At 39.1% G+C, this 21,378-nt stretch overlaps 2 protein-coding genes across 3 annotated transcripts in view; both read right to left on the minus strand.

Annotated features, from left to right (window-relative positions):
• The window catches only part of LOC126763023 (protein JTB), a 121,921-nt gene that overhangs the window by 65,863 nt on the left and 34,680 nt on the right, over positions 1-21,378 (minus strand). The window lies entirely within an intron of this gene.
• LOC126763010 (uncharacterized) lies at positions 7,785-9,898 on the minus strand. The gene has a single exon (XM_050480168.1). The coding sequence runs from the start codon at positions 9,561-9,563 to the stop codon at positions 8,124-8,126; it is 1,440 nt and encodes a 479-aa protein (XP_050336125.1). The 5' UTR covers positions 9,564-9,898; the 3' UTR covers positions 7,785-8,123.

Below are 21,378 nucleotides of genomic sequence, written 5' to 3' on the forward strand. Positions count from 1 at the left end.
AAAGTTGATATATTCCCTTTTGTTTCAATAAGCTTTTACAGTTATGTATTCACCTAACTATAGGACCTGCCGATAGCATTCGCACCTTTAATAGACTTACTCAAATCTTTCTTCTCGTACATATCTGAATGGCAGTGACACTAAATTATAGGCCATGCTGTGATAACATTGAGCAAATGCTTTGGAAATGAATAATATTGAGAAATGGCAAACATGTAATAAGACAATAAAGTCCATTTAACCTGGGTTTGCAATATCGGACCCGAACCATTCTTGTAACATAGCAAACAACTTGGAAATGTTTGCGGCTGGGGTTGGGTTAGGTTAGTTCCACCACAGATAGTTAGGATAGTCTGGTAGGCTATGTAGTTCATGAGAATTAGTCATCTTTCAGGATACCAGTACTTGACGCGAATTAAGGTTTTGCCGTGTCACTATCGATACCTTTTTCTGTGTCTCAAACCGTGAGGTTTGATTGAAGCATTGCCTTGCTAATTTAGGGGGCAAGTGCTCAAGAGATGCTCCAGTGCTTCCCTGGTGCCTTGCTATGGACATTGCTTGCGGTCTTTTCGATCTGCCAGCCCCATTTTGCAGGCATGTGTCAGCACCAGATTATGATCAGTAACAAACAATGCAAATACTATTTGGAACCAATTGGTGGAACTTTATAACACTATTTTCTGACAAAGCTAAGCTTCTATTTCTAAGGCAAAACCCTACAAAAGACATATTGCATTTGTGTGGCCTCTGTCGCCTACGAGAGGAATGCCTTACTTCCGGACAAATTCCGTCTCCGGTCATATCTCGTAGTCGAAACTACTATCAATTGAGCTTTCATAATGCTCTGGACTGGTGACCAGGGGTTGGACTCCATACGCAAATTACACGCACACACCATTCACACAAGAAGCTAGCCCTAATATCTAGCGGCAATGTCAAACGACCCTAACTGTTCGGCATTCCGACTAGTGGAGATCACACCGCTAACATATAAACGTCCATCAGTCCAGCTAATCTCCATACCATCCAGATCCCTAATGTCCGAGTAAATATGTATGGCATTCTGCAATAACATGCACCCAATCCTCGACCTGCGCCCCACACAAACACCCCGACCTCTCAAATAGGTGCCTCTGATGCAAAAATGTATTCAGAGGCCCATGCCACGTAAGCCTAAAACCCAGACTCAGACTCAGACAGAATTTGAAGTATGGGTTACCCTCAGAAAACTTAATGTTGCGGATGTACTCGTAAGTGTCTCGACTATTGTCCCAACAGTCTATCTGAAAAGTTAATAGATCATTTGTGTATTATATTTCTCTTTAGTTCCGAATTTTGCTATTGCGATAATTTATAACCAGTGTAAAGAATGGACCGCTTTGGTGTACTGACTTGGGGCATTCGTAAAAATAGTTTTCTAGATGTAATTTTCTTCTAGTATTGACTTAAAGTCTTACGGATAATTCAAACTAAACTACGGTAAGTGACCCTGGGGCTTTATAACAATATAAACTAACCGCACAAAACTTAATGAATTTGGAGTTTTGGATATAGATCACAGAGGAATCCATATCGTTGTCGGCTTAAAAATAAAAATTCATTATCATTCTAAAGATGTGAGAGAGATATCATATATCACTTCGCTAGTATACCTTTCGATTGCGATAATCAGTGCAGAGTATCTAAAACTAGCTGCCTCAAGAAACAAATCTGCATGTTTAATAAATAATATACAAGAGCATACGAATTTAATGCACATTTTTATATGAAAATTTGCCACAAATATTTTAGCGCATTATAACCAGAAGCTGTTTCCGTACCAGAAACCTTCTGCTACATTTAACCGGCAACTCGTCCGACAACAACCTTATCGAAATCGGAGCGCATGCAAGAATATGTTTCACCTTGTTAGCGCATTCCGCCTGAAAGCGTCGACAAGCATATGAGTCCAGCGTCTGTCGTCAATCTAACCAGCCAGCCAGTGCCAGTGCCAACGTATGCAAGAATTGGTTCCGGCCGTAATAGTCATGTGACCATTTTAAAATATGTAGCTGCAACACAAAAAACGTTAATGACTTGCATATGATTTTGAATGCAGACAAAATATATGTGAACGGCCAGTGGATCGCAAAAATGCACTAGAAATGTACCGTTACCCTGCCTTACACATTTTCACAGCCTCAAAGAGCGTACTGGCGGCACGCTTCTGTAGCGTTGTTAACGAAATTGTTTTTGAATTTCAATATTTTCTTATTTATCTGCGCATTTCGCATAACGAATGCCCTTACAAATCACACGTCGGCAATAGACAATCAGCAAATCGGCAAATCTTCAAATCGCACACCCTTGTTGACTTTATTTACCCGAACACTTTGAGCAAATTTATTCAACATTACTGTGCGGCGGTGTTTTCCCATGCGAGCCGCACTGGCACGAGCAGCAGCTCACAAATTTGCTTGCCATGTCGAATTCTTACAGAGCGAGTCGAATTCCTCTGCCCTTTTTGGGGTTGATGGCACCGCGGCGCTTAGCTGCTAACAAGGACACCACTTGCTACCCACAAAGCGTTGCACGCAAACACATTCACACACTCGCTTATAGACTCATTTTTGTGATGATGGCTCACTTATAGGATTCCACGCCGCGCTCGCGTTGCCACTGCACTGCACAAATGAGCCACGGCAAATTACGTTGATTTAGCGTATCCAAATCGCGTTAGGTTATAGAAAACTCCCAGCGGATATCACTTACTGGCGTTGAATTTGGCAGTGCTCATTGGATCCCATACAAAGCATACCATATACTCGCGTATCAATTGATATGAAGTTGTTTGAGCGCTTTGTTCCCATGATGAGATTATGTTTTCACGCTCTTGTGCTTGGGAACTCGTTTCGCTTTAGCGAGTTGTAGACAGCATTGGCTTTGAGAAGACGCACATTTATAGTCTTTGTTCACAACTCATTTTATTGCACTAAATTTGCCAGTACTTCTTGCAACCTCTGGGTGCACTTGTGTTGGAGGTGGTAAAGAGGGAGAACACAGGAATACATTTATTAACCGTATTTCTATTAGATAGCTTGCAATACTATATACAAATAATAAATAAAATAATAACCTAGGAAAAAACGTTAGCATCGAAGTTTGCAACACCCAAGAAATAATGCGCGGAGACCCTTCACATATATATATATATATATATATAAAGACTTGATTTTAAGTTATATAACGAGTGATCCAAGGAGAGGTACTTTTTTCCAATAGCCTTTGCTTGACAGATCATTCGTTAGTCGTGTCAGGCATTTCTTCACAGAAAGACTTACGCCTGCCTAATGTTTACAAATCGTTAAATTGTATTCACTTTTTGTAAAAAAAAGTCTTTCGTGCGTTTCGCTCAACTTATGGTCAACATAATCGGCCTACTGAGCGCACTATTCGCAACACCACAACTCATCTTGAGACCCAGCATTCATTATTGGATAATATTCGACCGAAAAGACCACGTCCAGCACGCAGTGAAGAAAATATAGCAGCCGTAGTTGAGAGTGTACACGAAGACCGCAGAGAGTCGATTCGGCGCCGTTCGCAGCAACTCGGACTGACATACCTATGAAATGAATTGGAGCATTTGACGTTGAGATCTTAAATTGAAAGCGTACAAAATAGAGCTTGTGCAAGAACTGAAGTCGCTCGACCTTCCCAAGCGACATTAAAAAGTTCCAAGAAGACTCGACGTTGGGCCCATTTTTGGCTCAATGGATATGTAAACAAGCAAAATTGCCGCACATGGGACGAGTAACCCGAAGAGAAAGAAGAGCTGCTATTTTTTCCAGAAAAACCAACAGTTTGGTGTGGTATGTGGACCGGTGGTATCATCGGTATATATTTCTTCAAAAAAGATGCCGGTGAGAACATAACCGTTAATGGCGACCATTATTGTGCGATGGCAATTGACTTTTTAATGCCTGAAATTGAAATTCGTGATTTTGGCGACATTTGGCTCCACTTCCCACACATCGCAACAATCAATGGATTTATTGAGAGAACACTTCGATGAGCAGATAATTTCACGTTTTTGACCGTCCGATTGGCCACCAAGATCATGTAATATCATACCGTTAGACTTTTTCCTGTAGGGATATGCAAAGTCTAACGTCTATGCGCACAATACCGCTTCGATTCAGGCCTTGGAGCAAAAAATCACTTGTTGTATTGGCCAGCTAGCAATCGAAATACTCGAATGAGTAATCGAAAATTGGACTCAACGGATGGACCATCTGCGACGTAGATGCGGCCAACATTTGAAAGAGATAATCTTTGAAAAATAAATGCCAAAGAATTTTCTTTCGAATGATAATAAACATTCCCATTAAATTTGAAGTTTCTGTGTTTTTTCTTTAAAAAAGTAGGGAATCTCGAAATGGATCACCCTTTGCTATTAGCTCTCCAATCTGTTTGCTGCTTTTCTATGATCGTTGTGTGTCGGAAGGACGAATTCTTCTGCCATCATTTAGGTTCAAGTTCAGTAAGATCTGGCGCAGTTTTATCCCTTTTTGCTCCCAAACCCAGTTAAAATGAAAACCGCCTTTAAATTACTTCTCATACTTGTATACTGTTCGATCTAAAGTGCAAAATCAATTGAAAGGAGAATTTATTTGAAGACATCTGGATCAAGGCTGCCATATGGAGCACTATTACCGGTAAATTTTATTTAGCTATCACAATTGATGCTTTTGAAATGTAGCAAAGGAAGGGTTACCCTATCTAGCAAATCCCTTGTCATTTCGTTTAGTTTGGTTCAAAGAGAAAATATATTGTTAGTTTTAGATAATATCGATATAAGAGAGTTGCTGTTTTTAGACGATTTACTATATATCGATATTATTCACAAGGTATAATATATGATATATTTGCTCGTCCACCATCGATTAATTTTGAGGACAATCGGTCCACAACCACAGTTACTACTCATATTATATAACACAATTTTAAAATCCATATTTCATTATCTAACTCAAGCACCAATGAACATATTGGAAAACGATGTACAGAAATTGTACCTTCATGCTATATCAGTACTAAAAATTGATGAAATTGCGAAGAAAATTGGGTTCAAAAATGTTTAAGCCCCCAGATCCGAATATATGGGCCTCAGGGCATAAAATGTGGGTAAATCTGCGATTTTAATGCAATTCAGGGGGCATATTTTCCTAATAATACTGCCCCTGTGTCAACATTTTTCGAACTGTCGCTTGACTATATACCGTACCGGTCGTTTTCTGAGATATCCGGTATGTTTTATATTTCCTCTAATAAAAGGATTATGCCGACATTATTCCGAATAATTCGGTCAACGTGAGAGTTGCTTCAATAAAATTTGTGGGAAATATGTTCTTTCAGGTGCTTTCAAATCGTTTGTAAATGTGTGATAAAGTGTGATATATGAAAATAAAATAAAATCAAACATGTTCACTTATGTTTCCTAAACCTGATGTGAGTATCCTGATTACGGATTTTAGTTCAAAAATTTTTCATCATGTACAGCTATTTTTGGTATGGTGACTACAATGCTAAAAATCCTATCGGTTGAACTTCCCAAAATCAGCAAAAAATATTCTCTAACATCACAGTCGCAAAACGGCTGTAAACTAGTCTGTAAACTAAGCCCAATTTTAGGGATTTGAGTGTAATGGATCAGTTTATACGGCAGCTTTACCCATAGTGGCCCTAGTTCGCGTGAATGCAGACGACTCAGCTCATCACGCTCGTTATTAATATATAGTATATGTATCATGTATAATTTTTATGGTCTCCGACGTTTCCTTCTGGATTTTACAAATTGATGTATCCTGTTTAAAAAAGCAGAAGTGATTTTGAGCGGAGAAATAAACTAATTTACAAGAATTAAATCGATTTCATGAGGCTGTGATAAGCAAGTATTTAGAAGTGGGTATAAGATCAATTGTCTTGCATACGATCCCTACTTGTCTTCTGAAAGCGAAATATATAATTAAAATTTCGTTTTTTTACATATCCATATATATTTACAAGTATTTTATAATATTTTCAAAATTTAGTTAAAACTCTTAAATGAAAAAGTATACGTAGCAATAAATTTAAACACATGCATGACCAAATAAAACAGTAAATTACATTTGAGTTTATATCGGAGCTTTTATGTAAATGGTCAAAAAATTTCCATTTGTTAAGATGTTAGATGGGAACCTTATTATAACGGATTCCTGGAAAAAAATCGGCACGCTAATATAAAGATAACTTGAAAGTGGTTCTGATGAGCAAAGAAAGATTAGGTTAGGTTCAATGGCTGATTCAAGGATGGCAATTGGACTACCACATGCAGTCTTTTGTGAAACTATAAAAGTAAAACTCCTGTAGCCGATCTTAACAGTAGCCAAAGTGTCTTGTAGCCAATAAAAATTTGCTCAGGCGTTTAATTTCAATTTCCAAGTGTTTAAGTCTTAATCTTGCAAATACGAGACATACAAGAATGAGGGGTTAAGATGTTTCTAACTCGTCTTCTTCCATACAGCTACTGCAGCTGGCATCTGGTAAAATTCTCACCCTTACAGCGTGGGCGCCGGTAGGTCAATGGCTTACAAGCTCCCATAGCTCTGGTGGATAGCAGAACACAAGACGAGAGTGGAGTACCAACCCGATCACGTTTTACTGAAAGCGGGGCTAGATTACCATTCCTGGCCAGTGCGTCTCTTCTTCTTCTTCTTAATTGGCGTAGACACCGCTTACGCGATTATAGCCGAGTTAACAACAGCGAAAGGGGGGTCTCTCATCCGAGGTTTGTTGCTTCCTTTCATTGGGGGTGCTTTTTTTACCCAGCGCACAACCCTTTGTAGGGGATGTTTCGCCTTCTCACATTAGCTCGCCTTCGAACGGATGTTCTTAGGCTCCCAGGATACTTGGTCAAAGACCGGAAGTAGTATTGAGCCATGTGTAAAAGAATCGTTTCTGGCCACTTGCTTGAACTTCTACACATGACTCCATCCTCCGTTCGTCAGCTTTACAAATACTTGTGATTCCTTTATGGTGTTGCACCCATACCAGTCTTATTACAAAGTGACTCGAGCCTGTTGTTAATGTTTTCAAAAAATCGCACAACAACCAAACCATTTTAAAAATAGGGCAATTAGTTTTTAAAAACAATATTTTTTGTGTTCTACTACCTTTAGATTTTCTGAAACATCTGCTTGCCGAAAATATTTGGTATACACCCTTCGAAGTAAGGGTATGGTATTTTGTTTACTTAAATACTAAAATTAGTAAATATTTTACATTTCTAATTTCGTAGCCATTTTGAAGGGTTACTTCGATAAAAGAGATGCAGCGTTTTTCCTTTTGGTTCCATCTCTTCAAAAAAAAAAAAATTGGTTTGGCCTAATTCCAAGTCGAGAGTTGTCTTGTGGTATTTGATCGCAGTAGTAAGTTGCGTAAGCTCCAAAGCAAACACTTTTCAAGTAGTTAAATGAACCCAACTACTTGTATTTCAAGTTGTTCATAGGACATTTTTTTTAAGTGATATATTATTATATTCCAAGCTAAAATGGATCAAAAATAAAGGCTGCATCTGAAGAATTATATGATCACAAAATATTATCGTAAATTTCTGACGTTAAGCTGGTCCAAATATCTTAATTTTTTAGCCAATATCCGAAGAAGAAATTATTGTGCTTCGTAAATTATTACGGTTCGAAAGCTCAGCTCATTTTCTTCCCTAAAAATCCAGCATCCATAAAATGTAAATACTTTTTTTCAACATCGCTAATGATTTATTGGTTAACACTGAGTGCATTATTTTATATAGAACTAGGTATGTATGTTCGAATATAATATTTTTACAGTGATTTAATTTCAAAGCATTTTACAATATTTCAACATTATGTATGACTAGGTATACACTCTTATAATTACTTAAACCTAGGATTCCTTTCTATATATTTTACAAGTTTCAAATTGCGCTACAAAGCTAAATGACTGCAAATATGTTTAATCGTGCATTAAATTAATATCACAAATGGGCCAGAATAGCCGACCAAAAATAAAGAATGTGTAGACGTTTAACAAAATTAAAAATATCCGAAAAAATGCTTCGATCATTTGTTCATACTTGGGATACGCGACGCTTGATGGCGTCCATTCCCGCTGCCGGCTAAATTGTTCAGCCTTTCGGTGCCTTCGCCTAACGCAGCACCATTTGGTGTCACCTGGTCACTCTCCTTGTCTTGGTGTGCGGTCATATGACGGGTAAGGTGATGACGTTCGCGGAATGTCTCCTGGCAAACGGGACAACGCAACTTTTCCTCACGCTTACGCCGATTGGGATCGCAGGCAACTTCACTTTTATGATGGGAACGCATGTGATAGACGAGATCGCTCGTCATGCGAAAGCTTATGTTACATTTGGCGCAAACATTTTGCGCCGTCAAGGAAAACGTCGAAGCCAATGTGGGTGGTATTAGCGTTGTGAGTATGGCGGCCGCCGCGGGACTCTGTGCGATGCGTGGCATCTCCGGTGGTCCTACAGCAGCGAATGGATGTGCAGCCGCGTTGGGAAAGGGAAACGCTGGGTAGCCGTGAAGAAATTCTGGATTGGGATTGCCATTTGTTGTGTGTGGGCCGGAAGGATTACTGGCGGCAAGTGCGGCGGCTGCAGTGGGATTTAGGGGGCTACGGTAAAGCAATTGCTGCTTGAGACGCTGTGCCTGCAGCATCTGTATGTGATTGACAGACTGAAATGTGCCATTGAACTGATACTCTGGTCGAAAATTTTGATAGATAATATTCGGATTGAGGCATGGCGTCGTATTGCCACTGCCGCTGCCATTCGAGAGACTGCCATTGCCGCCACTATTTGTGCGTGGAGGCGTCGTGGGTATGGGTGGACTTATCGATGAGCAGCTCAATTGATCCGGACTTAGCGGGGGTGCCGGCTGAACAGGTGACTCTAGACGCATTGAGCAGACTTTGGTAAAGGCGCTCTTCAAAGGCACACACTCGGGCGATTCGCTACCAACAGGTATGACCAAGGTAGGGTCATCATAGACGCGTGGTGAGCGTATGGTGATTTGTGGATAGCGACGAGCTTCTTGCATATTGAAAACCGTTTCCAACGGATTGATTTGTGACTGCTGTGTATGCTGTGGCTGCGGCTGTGGCTGTGGGTTCTGTGGTGGCGAATGCTGTGTGGTACGTGGCGATAAATCTGTCGGATATTGTAGACGTTCAGTATATTCCGAAAGTCGTGCATGCTTTTCGTTTTGCTTCTGCTTGAAGCGCTCGTCGGGCATCATTAGAAAAGCGACATCGAATGAACGTTTCAAAGTTGTCTTTCCATTGCTCAGATTTGTTGTTGCGCCAGTGGGAGAAACTTGTATCTCATTGTTACTGCTGTTGTGACTTGAAAGTGGACTTAAGGACTCATTTGGTGGCGTCGTAGAGACACACAAGTCGGCTCGTTGTGGTGATGGCAAAGGCGTTGTGCCTTGCTGTTGCTGGTGGCTTAAGTGATGGTTATTTTCCATGATCATGTTCATCAGTTTTCGTAACACACACGCACACACACACACTATAAATGATGCACTCTATGATCAAGTGTCTTTATAAAATGTTCCAGATTTTTTCATAAATTATTATTTAAATTAAGTTTTCAATTTTGCACTGATTTTGCACTGTTTTCACACACTTTAGATGAATTTGTTATTCCACTTTGTTTAAGTTGCGTTTTCGTGGTACAACACGCCGTTTTCGAAATCCAACAGCAGACTGGTGCTTCGCAACAATCTGTTCCCGCTTAAGTAGCAAACCAACAGCAGTGGGTCCAACTGAAATCTAAGCAGCCAACACGTAAATACAAACCGCCACCCCATGAGCATCCAGTTGGACTTTCATCTGCTCATATTGTTGCATTCAAAACGCCTGACACTCGCGCATCTGTGCAAATTCTACTTGAAGTGCACCACCACCACCAACCTGCTCACCCTCTACATATGTACATATGTATGTGTATATGTGCATATACAGGAACATTTTTGCAATACGGTCATCAGCACACCCTTATGTCGGGCACTTTCTTTATGGCATCGAAGCCAAGCCACATTTAACGCTCTCAGAGACTGTTGCTTACCGACTTTTTGCTTACATTTGTATGCATTGCCTCCTTGTTTTGCTACTTCGAAAGCGTTCCATCTGTTTTCGAAGTTGCTAGCATATTCTCCGATTTTACGATTTCGGGAGAGTAAAAAATTTGAGAGCACCGCTGCCTTCAGCTGGTTGGCTGACGCCCATAACTATTTACTCCGAGTATACTGCTGTTGGTGTGTTTGTGTATATGCTTGTAAATGGTACATGTAAGTAACTGGAGTGAAAAAAATAATTTACTTATCGGGTTTAACAATAGGTGCTAACTTCTGACAATTTAATCGGTGAAATTTTACATTCGTTAAGTACTAGTTCGTCGATACTGACATAATGCAATATTTGGGAACAATTGACTGAACAATAATACAAATACTAATGATAGTCGTTTATCCGAGATACACTCTACATGACGTAACTACTGAGGAGATCCTATGATTGGTAATCACACAATGAGCGACTGTGTGTTATGTGGTTCGAGTAGTCCCGGTCTTGGGACTTTTCGAAAGGTACAAAATGAGTATTTTCTGTTCCACAGCTAGTATTTTTAAGGGCGATACATTTAGAGGTTCCCTACTTCTTTTTAAGAAAAAACATAAAAACTTCAAATTTAATGGGGAATGTTTATCATCATTCGAAAGAACATTCTTTGGCATTAATTTTTTGAAGATTATGTCTATCAAATGTTGGCCGCGGTTACGTCTAAGATGAGTCCAATTTTCAATGACTCGTTCGATCATTTCGACTAGTAATGGGCGAATGACACGCGTCATGTTTGTATTGAAACCAAATGTTGCCGATATCACGAGATTCAATTTCAGGCATCAAATAGTCGGTTACGATTAAGATTCTCACGGACATCATTTTTGAAGAAATATGAACCTGAGATTTTACCGGCCCACAAACCACACCAAACAGTTGTTCTGGATGAAATGGCAGCACTTGAATCTCTTCTGGTTGCTCTTCGTTCCAAAAGCGACAATTTTGCTTCTTTACATACCCATTGAGCCAGAAATGGGACCTCATCGCTGAACAAATTTTGGCTCGGAAACGTCGGACCCTCTTGGAACTTTTTACAAGCCTATAGAGCGAAGCGATGTCGCTTGGGAAGGTCGAGCGGCTTCAATTCCTACACAAGCTGTATTTTGTACGCTTTCAATTCAAGATATCGATATAAAATTCGCCAAGTCGTTCCAAACGTCAGGCCGAGTTGCTGCGAACGGCAAATCGACTATCCACGGTCTTCGCGTACACTCTCAGCTACGACTACTATATATTTTCTTCACTGATTTAAAGTTTACGTTCACGTCTTCTTTCTTCCTTTGCTCATTATACCCTAAATAGAACTTACCGCATCCAGAGTAAACGTCGGAGACTCTATAAGTATATAAATTAGTGATCCGTGTGACGAGTATAGTGCGAATTAGTCTTTCAGTTTTCGTTTCAAGAATAATTTGAACGGACAAATCAGAAACAATGACGACCTGAAACTCTCAAATCGGTACAATCGACCGATGAAAATGAAAGAGAGGATGAAACATCTACGCCAAAGCGATTTAATACGTGATCAATTTAGGAATGGTTTGTGAAATCGTTAGAAGAGGAAGGATATTGTTCATGCACATTTGTAGAAAACTTCCAAAGCTTGGTTTAGTGTTGATATTTAAAAAACTAGTTGGTAACCATAAAGCACCAGATTATAAGGAAATTGTGCAAAATATGCCGATAAACTTACAAATTCTAGGATCAAATATGAGTATCAAGTAAGATTATCTCCGCAATCAAATGCAAAAATTTTGAAAAATCTAGGATAATTAGGAGTTATAGTGGGAAAGAGGGAGAAATAGATGAAAGAACGTTTTCACTTATGAATGAATGCTTAAGTCGATACCTCAGTAGTGCGATTTTTACAATGGATAAAAATATCGAACAAGGAATTTGTCTCAAATTTTGTATTTCTAACCAAATTTCGTGTTTGGAATCGTTGCGAATGTTGGGTAAGCTTATGGTGATTCAGTTTTATAGAAAAAAACGCCTATGAGTGGTACAAAGCCTTCAAAGACAGCTAAAGAGCTCGACGTCTCTCGCGAGCTCGTTCGAATGAATGAAACGCGTTTTACTCGACTCATGCCGATAAAGCTGACTTTTTTTTTTCAAAAAGAGTACAATTGTGACCGAACTTAAAGTGAAAACTCAATGAATACCATCGATCAATCACCATATTCACCAGATTTGGCTTTGTGTGATTTTTTTTTTCCTTTTTCCCCAACTGAAACTGCCGCTGCGTGGAATCCGTTATCAGTCGATCGAAGAGATAAAACAAAATTCGTTGAAGGGTCTGAAGGACATTTCAAAAACTGCTTATGAAAAGTGTTTCGGGAATAGGAAAAACCGTTTTCATAAGTGCATTACATATAGTGGGGATTACTTTGAAGGTGACAAAATAAATATTGATAAATAATTAAATATTTTGCGGTTTATTTTCAATTTCCGGGTACTTTTTTGTCACTATAAATATGTAAAGATCTAACATAGGCATACTCGGTAAGCAAATGATGGCTTTTATTCGGAATATTTTTCAAATTATATATTCCTAATGTTTTCCGTTACAATATTTCCTTTGAAGTACCTGTAGTATAAAATCTATAAAAGTATGTGACCGGACATGAATTCCATATATAAAATTTTTTTTTGTATTTAAAAATGTATGGTTGTGGTTAGCCTATCTATCTACATTTGGCGAAATTTTTCTCATTTAGGGAATTGGTGATATAACAAAGTTACTTATAAAGTCTTCAATCTGCGTAGAAAGGATATCAAGTCGTCACCTAGCCAAAATTCACTATATTTAGTACAAGCTCTATATTGGCATACGTGGTCTTGTCAACTTCATCTCTCTGTTCTTACATTCGATAGATATACATACATACATAAATACAACAATACTACTCTTAAAACGAGCAAGTCCAGCAGGATACCTCGATTAAGTACTACATAGGTATTCAAAGGTAAGTACATACACACATAAGCTAAAGCATACGGACGAATAAAAAATCATGCCCCAGCATCAGCTTACAATGGGCCAACTGGACTTTCACACAACCATCTATATAGCATATCATATTTACCTAACTGCAAATGTACCCACATATTTTCATATATTTTGTTAGACCGTTTCCTCTCACTTCAATGGGCGGAGTTACAGGCTTACTCGTATATAACATATCACAAGCATAAGTGCTTGCTGTCATGCCACAAGGCTCTCTCTCTCTCTCTCCCGCTCACTCGCATTGTCATGCTCTTTTTCGAAGTTCACAGCGCGTTCGAACGCCTGTCGGTAGGTTATGCTTGTGGCTGTCCAAGGCAATGCGGTGTCCTTATTGCAAGTGTTTACGAACAGGTTGTTTTTGTCGATTTTTTCGTTGCATGCAGCTCGTATTTGGGCACTGCTTGCCGTTGCGCTGGTGGTGGTGGTAGTGTTGTGACAGATGTTGTTGTTTTTATTCTATATGTATGTGCGCAATTGTTGCTGGATTATCGCATTCATAACGCAGCGCTGTCCCTTCAACTCAACTGCTGCCACCGCCCAGCTGCAGGAGACCAACTTCGCTATGGCGCTGCTGTATAGAACAGTTGCAGCACACATATGCAAGCAAAGCGTAGGCGTTATTATACACATGCATGTATGTATGTATATAAAAAACGGGTAACATCCTGTCTGTGTTGAATGGTAAAAGCTTTTCGTTGGCGTCTCTCGGCTCTTGGCCAGCTTGGCCGCCAGTTGCTGTCTGCGTTGTGGGGCGGTCAGCATTGTTGTACATATGAAATTTATGTGGCGGCGCATCCTGCTGCCGTTGGTCGGTCGGTCGCTCGCTCTGCTCCAGTGTTTTTTGTATCGAGTTGGCGTTGTATCATGCGGACAGGATGTGCTTTCTGCTTTCTGCTTCCAGGTTGTGCGAAATATGTGCGAATTTTATTATGTGAACGTTATGCTTATGTGTCCAGCGCGCGTCCGACCATTTGCCAGTTTATTATGTGTGTATGTTTGTGCGCATATTCACGTGCGCAATGCACACGAGTGTGTGTGTGTGTGTGTGCGTGTCCGGATGCCATTGCACATTTTATTCAAATTACTTGGCATTGTCCTTTTCCACTGGCCTCGGCTGGTGGATTTGGTTTTGAATATTTTTCCCATTTGTTTGTAGTTTTTGCTCATATTTTTTATGATTTTAATTTTCGCATATTTTCAGGTGCTAATTGCTCGCTTGGCCATATGAAATTAAAATAAAATTTATTATTACAACTTGCGTGTGGTCACAGTTTACATTTGTCTGCCACTATTGTTATCGTTGTTCGCGGCGCGTTTTCGTGTTGTTGCGTATTTTTTCAGCAGAATTCAACTTTCGTACGCGCTTTCGCGGTTGCAGCCACACACAGACGCATGTACATATCTACATATGCGCGCAATAATTTAATGTTAAACACATGATTGCTTTCGACAATCGCTTTAAAGAAAAATATTGTTTAGCTTACCAAATTTAAGCAGGTATTAATCCACTGTATTAGTAATTAGTAATTAATATATTGAATTGAAACTCTCGCATAAATAATATTTTCGAAGTTAATTTGAGTTGATTACTATGCTTCCTATTTTCCTGCATAGCGAGAATTACAAATACTCATTAAGTAAAACAAAAATTTCCATCCGCTAATTACTTATGTGAGCCTACTCCAGCTGCCATGAACAACGTCAAACTTTTTTGTGGTTTTTAATCGAAAATTTTCAGAAATTATTGGTAGTTTTCAACATTATATTCTCCTTGTCCGAAATAGTGCTCCAAGATCGTGTGACATAACACCGTTAGACCTTTTCCTTTGGGAATATGTAAAGTTCAAAGTCTATGCGGACAATCCCGCTTCGATTCTGGCAAATTATCACGCGTATCTTTCGCCAGTTCAATGTGTGTGTGTAAAGAAGCAAAATTGCCGCATTTGGGACGAAGAGCAATCTGAAGATATTCAAGAGCTGCCAGAAAAAACAACGGATTGGTTTGGTTTGTGGGACTGTGGGAATCATCGGTCCATATTTCTTCAAAAATGTTGCCGGTGAGAACGTCAACGTCAATGGCGACCGATATCGCGTCATGATAACCGACTATTTGATGCCTGAAATTGAAGTTCAAGATCTTGGCGACATTTGATTTCAACAAGATGGCGCCACTTCTCAAACATTACATCAACCAATGGATTTATTGAGATATTACTTCGGTGAGCAGATGTTGAAACAACGATACAGTTGACTGCTGCGTACTTTCCGGCTAAGACGCATAAATTCACGATTCATAATTTTTAACATTTCTATTGATGGATCGACATGAGCCTTTTTTGAGTGATCGAGAAATTGTGTGAAAGCCAACTAGATACAATTTGCTACAATTAGATGTTCATGCAATATTGAATGTATGCTGGTTTTACTAGTTGTCTCAATACTCACACGACAATCTTGAAATATCAGTTTGCGCACGGCTTCAGTACTTTCGAAAACAACAACTGATTTTAGACGACTTTAACAAATTCTTGGAGGGATCTACCACCTCGCTGGTATTCAATATACCATCGACAAACACTAGACCTTGATGAAGCTTGCATGTCAAAAATTGGACATGACGAAAGTTGAAAAAAATAATCCCGCGAAAATGTTGGCGATTTCATTTCATTTTATGGCCGAGATGAATATTTTAAGTTACTGTAAACAACTAAAAGCTAAAACTTCCAAAGTATCAACAAAAATGTCAAACTTTACAATAAAGCTGTGAGTTGTCAGATTATAACACAAGGATTGCCAAATCAAGATACAAGTAGTATATACGATAAACTTTCATATTTCTATGAAAAATCGCACATTTTAACACTCTAAAGTTAGATGGAAAGTCAAATATGATGGAAATCACTACCTGATATAGTATATTGCGGCTAGAAGAAGCTCTTGACTGATTGCATTAATACTTGTTATTTGGTGTATACTAGGAACTTAACTTCATGTAAATTAAAAAATATAACACACACTGACCGACATCTTGAGCCCAAACAACACTGGTTGTAGTCACTTTCCGGAATGGCCTTCAGTTCCGTCTTCGCTGCGGCTTGAATCTCCTCTATCGTATAAAAACGGTGTCTCCGGAGCGGTCTTTTGAGCTTGGTGAACAGCCAGAAGTCGCACGGCGCCAGATCAGGTGAATACGGTGGTTACGGAACGATATGGGTTGAGTTTTTGGCGAAATGATCACGAATTACGAGGTCAGTATGGGATGGTGCATTATCGTGGTGTAAAAACCAAGAATTGTCTTTCCACAGTTCCGGCCTTTTTAGGCGGATAGCGTTACGCAAACGACGCATAACGTTCAAATAATATTCCTTGTTGACTGTTTGACCGGTTGGAAGGAATTCATAATGCACAACACCACGATAATCGAAGAAAACAGTCAACATGACCTTGATTTTTGAGCGACTTTGGCGCGAGTTTTTTGGTCTCGGCTCTCTTTTGGCACGATATTCGCTCGATTGATCGGTTGTTTCGGGGTCGTAAGCATAGATCCAAGTCTCATCGCCAGTTATAATGCGTTTCATGACACCCTGGTAGTCGGAAAGCATCGTTTCACACACTTCAACGCGACGCCTTTTTTCGAAAAAATTCAATGTTTTCGGTTCCAGTCGAGATTTGACGCGCTTGAGGCCCAAAATGGTATTGGCTGAGCTTTTCGATATGCCAACTTCATCAGCAAGGTCTCTAATTGTTAATCGACGGTTTTTCAACACCAAATCTTTGATTTGTTGAACGTGACCAAAGGCTTTCTGCACCATCCTCAACGTATGCGCAGCAGAAAATTGATTCCGTACACAAAATTTAATGCAAATTCTTTGCTCAACATCGACATCGCAAAAAACGAAAAACTCACTTTTAGCAGCTCAAAAAACGACACGTATCTCAAACACGTTGAGAATTGTAATTGCGTAAACTCCATTTTGTAGGTAATCCAACAACAATTTTTGAACAAGTGTAAAAATTCATAATTTTATGTTTTTATTGTGCATTATGACAAGTGAGTCCCCAATTACATGGGAGTTGGGGTAACTCGTGGACCGATTTCACATATTTCTGACTTAAAGTATAAGGTGTGTTCGAAAGTAAATCTAGCTCCCCCTGAAGGCGTCATCTATGTGTCGACTGGTGCGTTAGAATCAGCTATCTTTATCAATTGTCCAGTGAGAATTTCATGACATTTCATAGATTGGAACTGAAGTTATTGCGTTTTAAGTGTCAGTATGTTTGTGTTATCGGTGCGAAAATGAGCTTCGAACAAAGCGCCAACATTAAATTTTGTTTTAAAATTGGTAAAACTTTTACCGAAACCTTTCAATTGATGAAACAAGTTTATGGCAATGATTGCCTATCCCGTAGCAGAGTGCATGAATGGTTTCAACGTTTTCAAAGTGGTCGTGAGGACATAAATGACGATCAACATGTGGGCCAATCAAAATCCGTGATCACCAGAAATTCGAAACTGTGCATGAATTTGACAAAAATCAGCCGAAATCATCATTAAATTCATGGAAATGGAATTGAACAAAACATCGATTTATCGCATTTTGACCAAACATTTGGGCTTACGAACAAACCGTGCAGTTCCGCACAAATTGACTGACGACCAAAAATTGCTCAGAATCCAACATTCGATTCGACGCTTGTGACCAAACCAAAAAATACATTTTAACCATTAACCACTCCCCGTATTCACCTGATATGGCACCGTGTGACGTATTCCTTTTCGGAAAAATGCATTTGCCCATGCATGGCCATGAAAGGAAAGCGTTATGCGGACGTAGTTGCCATTCAAAAGACTTGCACCGACATACTGGCGGCCATACCGGCCAACGAGCTGAAACACTCGTTGGACATGATTTTGGACCGTGCAAAAAGGTGTATTGAAGCAGAAGGAGACTATTTTGAATAAAGTAAATTGATTTTGCCAAAAAAACCATTTGTTCGGCTTTATTTTTAAAGTCCTGTTTACTTTGGAACGCACCTTGTATGATGGAAATAATTATTTGGTTGGTATTATTCAAGTATACTGAGAACATGGTTTCAGGCAATTTAAAAAAATATAACTTTATACATACATAAATATATATAGTATATGTGAGTTGGGAGCTAGGGTAACTCGGGGACTGATTTCTGCATTAAACTATATTATATCCACTGTTCTATTTTCACTTATTTTTCTAAGATCTCTTAGATATTAACCGATATATATGTACGGTATAAAGCCAATCTGAAGTTCAAAATTCCTATATTAGGTATATAAAGAGTTTGTCCAGAAAGTAATAGTACTGACTTTAGTTCTTTAAAATAAATGAAAATAATTATCCAAACCGAATTTATGGCTTTTGTAATTGGTTACACTTCGAGTGTCGCACCCTGTATATACAAAAATTTTGGAGGAGAAATGGAATTTCCGATCTATGTAGATGAGTTTAAGTAATTTAACCTGACATAACCGTTATATGGATAATGGGTATTCTTATCACAAATAGTTGAGCAATATCCAGGAAGAAGGCTATATAACTTTTGGAAATTGACCTCAAAGGTGTGCAGTGTTTGTTTTCAAGCATCCGTTCTGAACATAGAATACATTCAGAGATTTGTGTTTTGCTTATAGTTACTACAAGTTTTTTGCCATTATCAAACTGATATATCATTAAAACACTGCTATTAATTTCAATCAGTGCAGTACTCCCAAGGGTATCCCTATAATAATAAAATCATTACATCGCAGCTTGTTTTTATTGTAATCTAATTGTATATAGACACTTTACAAACAAATCTACAAGTATGTTTAAACCAATTCCACTTTCTGGGCACGTGTCTACATATGAGCACCAATATAGACATATTCTGCAGTCTACAACAGACACGTGACTAACACGTTTAGCCGCGCGTAGGCAAAACTTTGCGAATTCACTAACACGTTTAACTAAATTTCAGCAAATCGAGTAGAAAATCGCAGGAAACAAAGTAAAAATCTGCTTTATTTCATAGGAAAAATCTACCCTTCCTGGCAGATTCTTATTAGCAAGTGGCAAATCAGCACTTGACTTTCGAGAACTAAACGAAGTGAATGGAGTAGACAAACAAGTGCAGCTGGGAGCTTGAGCGCGAACATCTCCACAGCCCCGATGCGTCTCGCTCCATGGATATTAATAGCATTTACACCGATACATCGATTCATCAAACTGAGCTGCGACAGTAACAAAATTGGTGGTGGCAACAAAGCGAGTTTTTCTAATCACAAATTTTCCATCAAGAATATTGCGGCAACAATAAAAACTACGGCGATGACAACAAGACTGACAATATCCCAAAACGGGATATGTCAGAGAAGCAAAAGGCGTGAAATTGTTTCCATATCTTGTCACTGTGGATTGATTAAATCTGGCCGCACATACATACACACACACACAACCATACAAACTAGATAGGTGGAATGGTGTTCTGCAAAAGCCGCAGCACGTCTTAGTTGAAAGCGAGCGCAAAGGAAGAAGTTAATCGGGATTCATACGCCTATTTGCTTTGGTGTAAAATTTTAATTTTCCCAAACTTGATAAAATAACAACATAAGAAGGAACGAAAGAAGCACACTCGGTTGATAAAGTAAAATAAAAGTGAGATTATCTAGTGGCAACAAGAGTAATTAAACTATGCGGTTGCGAGTGTGGCAGGGGGTTGGCATTGCAAGCGCGTGGCGTATGCTGCGCAAATTTATACTGAAGCTACATTGTTGTTGTACAAAGAAAATTAGCGCTTAGCTGTGTAGTGTAGTTTACAATGTGGAAAGAGCATTTCCATTTATGCGCAGATTTCATTTGTTAGATATGCAACAGACTAAGTATAATCGGGTTGCTCATAGCTACGCGCTGTCTTTGGCGCAAAGACAGGTAGCTTACTACTAGTTAGCTGGCACACACCTTACCCTTCACTTACGTTTGCTACGTAATTATGCATGTCTTACGTAAGAATGTCTTAGAGTGCGCACCAAGACAAGTTTTGGCAACCAACAGCTTGGCTGGCAAATTCATTTGCATCTCTCCGTCTTGGTTGCCATCTTCTATTCGAAGTTGCTGCCTTGCATTGCCGTTGTTGTGGATTTCTGTTTCTGTATTTCCATTATATAACCGGAGACAGCCGACACCTTTACTTGTCGCCATTGTCACAGTCAAGCAGTTGTCTGACTAGAGGAGCGTGCAAAGAAATGGTTTCTGCTTTTGTCTTGGCTGCGATTCACATCTTTCATGAATAAATTATAGAATTATTATCAGTGCTGCGCTGCCATTCTAACACAGTTGCTTTAATTTCATAGAATTAATTAGTTTAGTTAGTTTCAAGCCTTTACACAAAATCTATACGCACACATATATACAAACATATTTGAGAATTCTATGAATCGGTGGCTAATGTAATTGAAGTGATTTTTCTTCAATATGCCACTGAAAGTAAGTTCATATGAGTATGATAGGCATATACCATATATACCGGGTTTTCCAATAGGGATGATATGATTTCTAAGTGTTGGCAAGTGTTGCTGAACATCGCAATTTGTCGTTTCCAAGACGTCCTCAAGAGTTGAGACTGTCTCAAACCGCAACCTGGCAGATTTTGTGAAAGGATTTGGACTTAGATCCATATAAAATTGTTCTCACTTAAGAACTGTAGCCATGGGCCCACCGTAAACGTGCTGAATTTGCCTTGGAACAACTTTTAAACGATAACGATTTTTTTAAGAAAATTATCTTCTCCGATGAGACTCACTTTTATCTGAGTGGTATGGTAAATAGACAAAGTTGATGATTCTGATGTGAAGAAAATCCACAAATCCATGAACAACATTACATTCATCTAAATTGACAGTTTTGGTTTTTGGTCTGGTGAAATCACCGGTCCGTACTTCTTTCGGAATAAAGCTGGTGACATCGCTACTGGCAATGGAGAGCGGTATATGCCGATGTTAACCAACTTTTGATGACCGCAATTGGAAGATGTATATCTTGATAACATATGGTTCCAACAAGACGGGGCTACGTGCCTCACAGCACGTGCAACAACCGAATTATTGCGACAAAAGTTTGGAGATTCGATTATTTGAAAAAATTGTGACATTA

The sequence above is a fragment of the Bactrocera neohumeralis genome, chromosome 6 (assembly GCF_024586455.1).
Source record: "Bactrocera neohumeralis isolate Rockhampton chromosome 6, APGP_CSIRO_Bneo_wtdbg2-racon-allhic-juicebox.fasta_v2, whole genome shotgun sequence".
Lineage (NCBI taxonomy): Eukaryota > Metazoa > Arthropoda > Insecta > Diptera > Tephritidae > Bactrocera > Bactrocera neohumeralis.